Raw genomic sequence first — 10,577 nt, 5'->3', positions numbered from 1 at the left:
GAAAGGCCCACAAGCCGGGACTCGAACTCGGGACGCCTGAAGCGCAAAGGCGCTACATGTCGGCGCGCTGCCCATGAGGCCATCACATGTGTTTGATTTTTAATTTAGAGTCTATTTTGGGTTAGGGTTAGCCAGCCATTTAGGAATTAAAAAAAATAGTTGAGTTAAATAGTAAATAATTGAGCCGCTGCTGTATTTAACACAGCATTTTTAAAGGGTATGTACACATATTCATCCATTTTACCAAAAAATGGCTTAATTGACCCTTTGCAAAGACCTGCCCTGTACGTTACTGTTGCTATGTCTGACAAGCCATGCCGCTCTCATGCCACACATCATGTTCTCACATGGTGAAAACTACATTGCGGAGCAAAGACGACACTGACAACGTGCCAACAAACAAGACAGAGCAGGTTACTTCTGGTATGAAACAAGGTCTCAGCTTTCAAATTCTGTCATTTAGTAAGAAATTCAAACAATAAATACTGTTTTGCGGCTCTTTAATGTGTCGTCACAGATCGCTGTAGTGCCTCAGTTCAAGCGGCACATGAACCGATCATCTTTTTATATTTACTAGTTATAGCATGAAATAAACATGAATGAACATCAGAAGGTATCTTGTTTCAACCGAGGAAAGATGTCAATACACACTATTTTAAAATTTCAAGTCCTCCGACTTGAGTCCTGTCTGGTTTGTTTGTCTGACAAAAATGGCAGATTCGGCATTATGATTGGTCAGATCACTTGTCAAACAAACTCCCTGTGAAGGGTCGATTATTTAATGAGTTAATATCTATCTATCTATCTATCTATCTATCTTATCTATCTACCTATCTATCTTCACTAGCATTATCTCAGACTTTTGGAGCCACTATAAATATAGTCGTAGTCATAATTCATGTCACACTTTGAGGCACACCAAGCATTCAGTGATGCTTTTCTGTGAAATGTAATATAATAACCAAATTAGATTAAGTGCAGTTGGTTATCCAGTTTACAAGTAACAATTTGCAAACCGAAAGCGGGATTTGGACATGTTTGTTGGCGTTCTCTTAAGCACTTTAGCACATTCATGATGAGGTGTGATAAGAATGCTTACAAGATTAGGCGGTTATAATAAACACTCATAATTAATAAAGAATCATTTGCATGTCCACCATCTCCCTTCATTGTGTCTACAACCTCATTTTCATTTTCCACATATAACGCTCATGCATTACAAAAAAGACACAGCGGCTTTGGTGTAGTGGAGCGCTTTTTGCATTTGAGAGGCTGATGTGATTTTGCTGTGCTTTTAGGAGAGAGTCAGAGCTGCTGAGTCTGATCGGATTAGAGCAGTGAGAGATGGGCGCTCTGGGCCTGTGATCCCACCGTTTAGTGGGCTCCGAGCCCTAGGGTAACACTACCGGCCCCTCCGGGTGGCATGGGCTTGTGGGAGCAAGAGGGCAGGGGTCGCAGTTGAGTTGGTATGGAAGTTCCTAGCCTCTCCGCATATAGTTCTGGGCCATTTTCGGGTAATTGATATTGGCCTAATTCGGCCTCGCATGCATTATTTGGCATTTTCTCCCCCTCACTTTGTTTTTCCTCGTCTGCCTTTCTGTTTTCTCCGGGCTATTATTATAGCAGACAGGCTGGTGGGAGGAAGACTTAGACATTTCTTGTCATCTTTTTACTTATTGATTCTCTTCAGCTTGCCATGCGGTGCATGCAGGTGTTGGCACGAACACGTTAGCGCATGAGGCGCAACAAATGCGCATAAACATGGCAGATATTTCCCAGTTCCTCACCTATACGTTTGCTCATACGACGGAGGCTGTAGGTGGGAGTGAAGGCCTCATGTCTGCTAGGGAGCATGTTTTACACCCGATCTTGTTAAATATAGAGATTCAGTTATTAATCTTTCATCTTGCCTCGTCTGCGTTGGTATCCAGGGAGAAAACCTTAAATACACAAAGCACCAGAATGCCCTCTTTCTTTCTCTCTTTCGCTTTTCCATCTCTTCCACTTGCTCAAGCATTCCGGCTCTCTCTCATAACACATAAATGAGCACATCTAGATCCAGCTTGTGCTAAAGAAAGCAAAGCCAAGCTCCTCTCTAACATGTCAGCGTACTTACCTTTAATTACACTTAAATGCATTCGGATGATTTTGCATTCAACACATGCACCGCTGACTGACTCCGGCCTTAATGGAATTCGGGTTCCTCAACTGTTTCGGGCCTAAAAATAATTGTGTTTGAGGATTTGAGAGCAGAAAACTCCACAACGCTGCACACACGCCATCCATTTTCTATATTTATTAAAAGTACGGTCATATTTCTTAAATGTCAGATCGCTAGCTACCCCCGCTCTTGTCTGATTTATCATCTTTCCCGAACCACCTCGTCTTTCTCCTTCCTGCCTATACCCGCGTTCGGTCTTTGGTATTCTTTTCCCTTCTCTTTCCCTTCCCGCTTCGCTCTCGCCCTACTGTAATGGGAGACTTGCAATCAATAGCGCATTAGTCTGGCCGGAAACTCTGCTAGAATTAAATATGAATGACTGAGATTGCGGCTCTACCTGCCACTGAGAGCGCAGGGTGAGGCCTCGGAGGGGGAGGGGAGACTGTAAATATCCCACTTATGAGACAAACCGTAAGGCTGGGGAGTGTTACATGCTGCCGAGGTTTTATCAGGTAAAAGTCGCATCGAGTGTCCTTCTTAAATCACACATATATATATATATATATATATATGATACATCCATGGCCTTGTGAGGCTATTTTGCGTGACCCTGGTTGACAGTCATTTAAGCGGATCGGTCAGCGCAGTGCGCTTGGAAAATTGAATGACGTTGGCTTTGATCGGTTTTATGGCTCAATCCATCAATAATGAGAAAATGTGCTGGAGTAACACGTTGTTTGATTTACTTTGGAGCTACATTTCATCTTAGCAGAGATGAGGCTGTTTGTGACAGATGGACTGATATTGTTCCCTTCCCCATCCCACGAGTGAACCCCTCCCTCTTCTGCTCCTTGACAGATGCAGAGGGAGGAACAGGGCCCACTTCTCTTTCTTCTCATTGATTTGGCTGCTTGAACTCTCGTGGACGGCGAGCAGGGCTGTGGGGGTTGGTGTTTCCTGCAGGTCTGGGGGGGAGTGGGGGGGGATCAGAGTCATGCAAATCAGAGTAATGCTTAGTGGCTTAATGCTTATTGTCTTACAGTCAAAGAGTTACACACAAAAGCTTTCCAAAACACAATGTTCTGGAATGAAGGCAAGAGAAGGCACTTATGATGGCTTAATTGCAAAGGAAGCCATTACTTTAATACTTGCATTAGCCTGCCACGTGTACATGGATTTTCTTTGTTATTTATTTATTTACAGGTTTCAGAGTCTGATTGTAAAATCAAACAACATTGTCAATTTTCTTTTACTTATTGGAAATTTAAAGTTTATGAATAACTACAAATCCACATTTGGCCCCAATTTAGCTATATTTACAAACCTGATACCAATCCTGCAGATTTATTTCCCCTTTTATTCATTAAATTATTTAAATTATTTAATTTTCGTAACAGGTTTGAAAAAATACAAATCCTAAATATATCTAAATCTATATATCTATATATATTCTCTCTCTCTCTCTCTTTCTCTCTCTCTCTCTCTATATATATATATATATATATATATATATTCTCTCTCTCTCTCTCTCTCTCTCTCTCTCTCTCTCTCTCTCTCTCTCTCTCTCTCTCTCTCTCTCTCTCTCTCTCTCTCTCTCTCTCTCTCTCTATATATATATATATATATATATATATAAATCTCAAAACTGTTAGAAAATGAAATGTATATAAATAAATTAATATGTCTGGTTCCAGATATTACAAAAATAAATGTTTAAAAAAAAAACTGCAATCAACAAATGAAATAAATATTCAATCAAATACGTGCATATATATATATAATACAAAAATGATTTACTGTTTACTCTAAACTAACAGTAAACTGCAAATTCACTAACCAATTGCTCAATATATTTAATACCTATCAAAGGGTATACTGAAATATACAATAATATTATTTGGTAAATAAATTAGTTGTAGCTAAATAAATAAATGTGCCCATCTATATTAAATAAATACATTCCCATTGACTTTTGTCTTTGAAGCTATTGGAAATAGGTTTTATCCAATTTCTGGGGCTTGCACCTACATTGAAAACTCAAGCTCTGCCATTTATCCACTTATTACATATTTCTTTACTCCTGTGAAGCTACAAAATCCAATGAATTCAGCAGAAAAATAGTTCATAAGTTAAATGCAGGAATGTGTGACTACAGTGCATATACCGTAAACATTATCAATCACAGTTTATCACTAATCAGCTTTTAAGGAGAATGTGACAGTAGAAGCTAAAATGGCAGTATAGATTTCACTATCTCTGAGTAATTGGCAAAATTTTAGCAGAATCAGGAGTCATTAGCCCAACCTCCCACTTCCCCTGGCCCATCAGCGATAGGACAAATTCCATTAAGTGACCAACAGCTGCCCCGTGACAGATGCAGGCCAGTGCTGCTCCTCTCCACCATTCCCTTGAGGGCTCAGGAGGGTGCTGTGGGGTGGGGGTGTGGGGGGCTAGAGCAAATACGGCTCAGAGGATGCAACGTGTTAGAGCTTTTGGAGAAACACAATCAACTGAGCATCTGCCCCCTCCTCGGCATCACCGCTTACCGCTGCAGACTTTAAGAAGCAAACCGTGATCTTACTGCAGACTTAATGACTCATTCTGAAATCATTCGCTTTAAAAATAAGTGTACTGATTATGTCAAACATTTCCCGTGATGTTTTGATCTCACTGTGTCTACAAGCATTATGTAAGTTTTCATTTTGTCCTGTCCTTCATTGCAGTAGTGGATGGCAATGCAAAAGGGGGTCCCAGGTCTAATACGGTCACGGACAGCAAGGAGAAACTATGCTAATGCAAATGATACAATGCAACTAAACATATAATCGTGCATGGTTAGGCTTATTAACTTTTCAGGAGAAAATGCTTGCCTTTTGTTGTTGACATCAAAGGCTGTGTGCCCAATAAAACTAAAAACTATGATATTTCGGCTTCAAATCATCTGCCTCTTGACAATATACTAATGCAATATTTTGCCTAGTGTTTGTTCCATGTGTTAGGCTGGTAAATCACACTTCTGCTGTTGTTTATGAATTTACAATACTGTCATTTTTTTTATTCCGCCTATGTCATGTTAAAGGGATAGTTCACTCAAAAATTAACATTCTGTCATCATTTACTTGCCCTCATGTCACTCCAAACCACTAGATATTTTGAAAAATGTCTTGTCTTATCATTGTATTAAATGTACATGTGAAGAGTTCAGATGCAAAAGTCTCTAAGTGCCGTCTGAAATTTTCTTCTCAAATGAGCATTTTTATCAGGCTCCTATGTGTAGGTTCAGTAATTTTACTCTAATGGCAATGTATAGGTGCTTTTCTATGCAATTGATAAAAAATGCTCAATTTAGAAGACAATTTCAGACGGCACTTAGAGCTTTTGCATTTGAACTCTTCACATGTATTAATTTCAAATCTTACATTTCTTAAAAACTGTACTTGCTGATAATATGAATGTAATAAAAGGCCATTTAAGCGTACTTATAGTACACTTTTTGACTACTTTTCTTACCACTTATTAAAAAGTGCACTTTGTAATAATGACAAGTTTAAAGGGGTAATTCACCCAAAAATTTAAATTCTGTCATTAATTACTCACCCTCATTTTGTTCAAACCCTGTAAGACCTTTGTTCATCTTCGAAACACAAATTAAGATATTTTTGATGAAATACGAGAGCTTTCTGACCCTGCATAGACAACAACGCAACTACCATTTTCAAGGCCCAGAAAGGTAGTAAGGACATAGTTAAAATAGTGTGTGTGTCATGGTACTGGAGAGTGATGAGGCGAGGACTCAAATGCAGGAAGATAAGGGCATTTATTAATAGTAAAAAAAAAAAAAAACTACAACAAAAACTACCCCAAGGGGGAAGAACAGGCAGGCAGGCAGGCCAAGACAGGGCAAGGCAAGAGGAACATACATCCGACAATACTCGGAGACATAACATTAAACAACGAACCAGCACAGGACTGCAGACACAAGGAGAATAAATAGGGAGACAAACGAGGAGGGTAATGAGGGAGACACAGGTGGAGTACCTAAAACACTATTGAGATAACAAGAAGGGCAGGGTCAGACAATAGACAGGAGAGCACATGGCACCAACAACAAACAAGCCATGTGCTCAAAACACACAGTGACATCTGGTGTTTTAATAGGGCACACCAGCAGAACCGTGACAGAACCCTTTAAGGAGTGGATTCCAGACGCTCCACAAATAAAACAGAAAACAAAAAGGTCCAGGAGGGAGGTGGACCAGAGGCGGATCCAGGGGAGGGATTGTGGGCCAGGCCCGTGTGGCGGAACCTGTGGAGCTGAAGCCCTCCAGGGTGGAGCTGAAGACCACCACAGCAGAGCAGGCATTACTGAAGATCCCCATGGCAGAGCAGATGACCACCACAGCAAAGCAGACGGGAGAGAGGGCCACCATGGTGGATCAGGTGGAGCTGGAGTGGACCCAGAGAGATCCCAGACTAGAGCGGACTCTAAGGGGTCCCAGACTGGAGCGGGCTCTGGAGCGGACTCTGAGGGCTCCCGGACTGGAGCAGACTCTGGCAGGGCAAGGAACTTGGGTGGCGCCGGCAGGGCAAGGAGCTTGGGCGGAGCTGGCAAGGCAAGACACATGGGCGGAGCAGGCATCAAGGGTAGAGCCGGGAGGACAAGAAGCTTGGGCGGCTCTGGGACGGCCTCCAGGCCTTGAAGGACGGAAGAAGCCTTCTTCCTCCTCCTCCTCCGTTTCCAAGAGTGTAACACTGCAGCTTCGTTGGCTGCCTCCAGGGGCACTGCAGCCTCTTCGGCCACCACCGGGGGCGCTGCAGCTTCGTTGGCCGCCTCTGGGGGCACTGCAGCTTCGTCAGCTACCACTGCGGGCGCTGCAGCCTCATCAGGCACCGCTGGGGGAGCTGCAGCCTCATCGGCCGCCGCTGCGGGAGCTGCAGCCTCATCGGCCGCCACTGGGGGAGCTGCAGCCTCATCGGCCGCCACTGGGGGAGCTGCAGCCTCCTCGGCTGAAGGGTTCCCCTGACGAGCTAGGTAGTTTACGAACCCCACAAACGTCAGGTGATCCAGCCCTTTCATCCTCTACCAATTGAGGGGCTCATCAAGGGCATAATTCAGAAGGTCCCTGAGAGCTGCCTCGTTGTAGTCCAGCCCCTCCACAGCACTCTTGAACATCGCGACTTCCCTCACGTCAGTCCCCCGTTGACGGAGGGAACTCAATGCTGCTACCTTAAGCATGCATTGGTAGAGGGGGCTGCAGATAGTGGAGGCTGGTAGATGGAGTGAACCCATCTTCCGCTGAGTCCTCAGTTGGCTGGTTCGTTCTGTCATGGTACTGGAGAGTGATGTGGCAAGGACTCAAATGCAGGATGATAAGGGCATTTATTAATAGTAAAAAAAAAAATAAAACTACATCAAAAACTACCCCGAGGGGGAAGAACAGGCAGGCAGGCCAAGACAGGGCAAGGCAAGAGGAACATACTCACACCCAACAATACTCTGAGACATAACATTAAACAACGAACCAGCACAGGACTGCAGACACAAGGAGAATAAATAGGGAGACAAACGAGGACCGTAACGAGGGAGACATAGGTGGAGTAACTAAAACACTAATGAGATAACAAGAAGGGCGGGATCAGACAATAGACAGGAGAGCACATGGCACCAACAACAAACAAGCCATGTGCTCAAAATACAGTGACATCTGGTGGCCAACTAGGGCACACCAGCAGAACCGTGACAATGGGACATCAGTGGCTCAATCATTATTTTATGAAGCTACAAGAATACTTTTCGTGCACAAAGAAAACAAAAATAACGACATTATTCAAGTTTCTTCTCTTCCATGTCAGTCTTGGATGCGCGTTCACGAGAGTACCACGATGCATGCATGTGATGCTGTTGACGCAGAAGCCGGCATTTTATGAAATTATTACAAATTATTATGCACTCAAGTTCTGCTTCAAGTAGTAAGTGGATCAAAAAAGCACTCTAAAATTCAAAAGTACATTGTTTGTGTAATAAGTACTTTAACATATGTTAAAGTGTTTTTCACAAGGGTGCAGGTATACGCAATAATTATACCATATTGAGAATAATATTTTTAAAAATGTAATGTTGATGCTACACATAAGATAATATTGTAAATGATCCTGCATCAGTAACTATCTGGTTGTGAAAAAGACGGGAAAAAAGACAATGACACAGTGTGTCCCACAGAATCAAGTTGGAGGACATGATTGGCGAAAGAGACACTATACCTGCACTCAAGAACAGTTCACTCGCCAGTGTCCAAGTTTTTGGATTTCGTGAAAAAGATGGGATGCTAGACAGCCTGCCTGCAGGAAGTACAGATCAAGAATAAGGTATTTTTTGTACGCTTTTGAACAGTTATAGTTACAAACTCTCTCTCCACCTCCCTACTCTCATATTTTGAGTGTGATTCATTGGCCAAAAAAGGGGAATTTTTTTTTTGAATTAAAGCTAAATGTGATTGAAAACAATATTTATTTATTTTGAAAAAAAATCTAGAGATATTGCAATAATAACAACATAATGAAGTTATTTTGGCCATGATAACCTGGACCCCATTGATTTTCATTGCACGGGCAAAAACTGTTCAGTAGATGAAGGTTGCATTTTTTAAAACTGCATGGGAATATTTCTCTTTTATATTTTGCATATTGTTGGGCCAATATTCATGGTAACAGTGCATTTCATGACAAGATTTTTGTTATTTCCATGCTATGTTTTAGTATTGTCTTAGGTTGCCACTTAAAATCAAATGTAGATTCTGCTGAGTTGAGTAACAATGCTTCATCACACACCGTTTCACATGCAAACATGATTGTTTCCCCCCTCTCTGCAGGCCTCGGAGGACTACATATCAGAAAAAGAAGGTTTACAGCTGCAAAAAGAAATGTCCTATAGCAAGCAAGTGGTTAACGATTTGAATGGAGCTGGCTGCGAGGGTGGGACGGGGAAGGGGGCGTGCTCTGGGCACGGGCGCGTGGCAGAGAGAGCAGGTGGATGACGGGCAGCTGAAGAGTGGGGAGAGGGGGAGGGGTGCGTCCATTTTGGAGGACTCTTGGGGTTCAGAGAGACCCTGAAAAAAATGGCAGCCCCATCTGGAAGCGGGGTGGGGGCTGGGGCGTGAAAGAGATCTAGAGGGTGGCGTCTGACACTCTCTCTTTTTGTTCTTTGGTAATGCAGCAGGGATGGGGGGTGCTCTCCTGCCCGTGCGGGGAGGGGCAGCCAAACAATAGTGCTGGTCGAGGAACTGAAAGCCTTCGACATGGAGAGGCAGAAGGAAAGGGAAGAAAAGAAAGACATGATGGAAACGCCGCCTGCCTACAGTGCACGCAATCAAGTCAAAATGCAAAACTATTTTTAATTCTCCATCTGGATGGCACATGTTGCATTGCATCCCAGCACTGCCAACAGAGTGCCACAGAGTTCAAGTATGCATGTGTATCGCTCGCACACGCCACGGATGTATGTACTGGGTTCGCATGACAGTCGCAATGCGGTAATTCTCTTAATGTAATTGCTCGAATGATGGTCCATTACATCTCTGAGCCAGTCCACTCCCATCGGTACAGGCTGCTCATCCTTCAAACCCAGACAAATGACATGAAAATCCCCAGTAAGGCTGCGGTAGAAAAAACCCTAAAGCTTCACAACACCGTTTTTTTTAGATCTATATTTATTGCTTGTGATGCCAAGCATCAGGTTTTAGTACTTGCAAGCCAAAAAGAGGAGAGAGATTCATTAATCTTCATTAGCATGGGAGTACAGACTGCTGTGAGGGGAATAGACTGCACAAAAACATATAAAGCATACGTGGCAGAAGTGTTCCCTGAAACGCCCTTGTTCGCGCTGAGAGCTTAACAAATGGGAAAAGACATACACACACACACACACACACACACACACACACGCCATCAGTGTCATTCCTTAGGTCGGTGCTGGCTTGTTGTACCTGCACTAGCAGCTCTCCTTGGTGCTGAATTAATGGGGCATGGTGCTGAGCTGAGCTATAGGGAGGAGGAAGCCTGCACTGTATGGTCCCTCTCTCCTTCTCCCCATCCCCCACCAGGAGTCATGGCTTCATTCTAAACTGATAAATGTGTGTCCTTGGGTGAAGGAAAATGTCAATAAATGTCTCCTGGTAATCTGCTTTTGGGTGTGGGACTTGATTTATGGGAAATAAACATAGATGTCTTGCTATTTGAAGTATAATTATGCGATTTTACAGAGTATGTGTGTTCAGCTAGCAGTGGAAGAAAGCTGTCTGTTGAATTTGAAGAATCCTGGCATGCAACAACGGCTTTGTTTCAGATCTATTGTTAAACTATAAGGGATACTGAGTTTGCATATCTATATTATTGCTGTATTAAGTTATTTGTGGAATTA

At 42.9% G+C, this 10,577-nt stretch overlaps 1 protein-coding gene across 1 annotated transcript; it reads right to left on the bottom strand.

Annotated features, from left to right (window-relative positions):
- Positions 1 to 6,349: 6,349 nt before the first annotated feature.
- Positions 6,350 to 7,238, bottom strand: LOC107703310 (skin secretory protein xP2-like). The gene is made up of 2 exons (XM_016505901.1): positions 6,702 to 7,238; positions 6,350 to 6,496 (listed from the first exon to the last, which is right to left on the bottom strand). Exons 1-2 carry the CDS (start codon positions 7,236 to 7,238, stop codon positions 6,350 to 6,352), a joined length of 684 nt encoding a protein of 227 aa, XP_016361387.1.
- Positions 7,239 to 10,577: the final 3,339 nt, after the last annotated feature.

This window comes from Sinocyclocheilus anshuiensis, unplaced genomic scaffold, assembly GCF_001515605.1.
Source record: "Sinocyclocheilus anshuiensis isolate Anshui unplaced genomic scaffold, SAMN03320099.WGS_v1.1 scaffold58, whole genome shotgun sequence".
Classification (NCBI taxonomy): domain Eukaryota; kingdom Metazoa; phylum Chordata; class Actinopteri; order Cypriniformes; family Cyprinidae; genus Sinocyclocheilus; species Sinocyclocheilus anshuiensis.
This window is presented reverse-complemented; position numbering and strand designations above follow the sequence as displayed.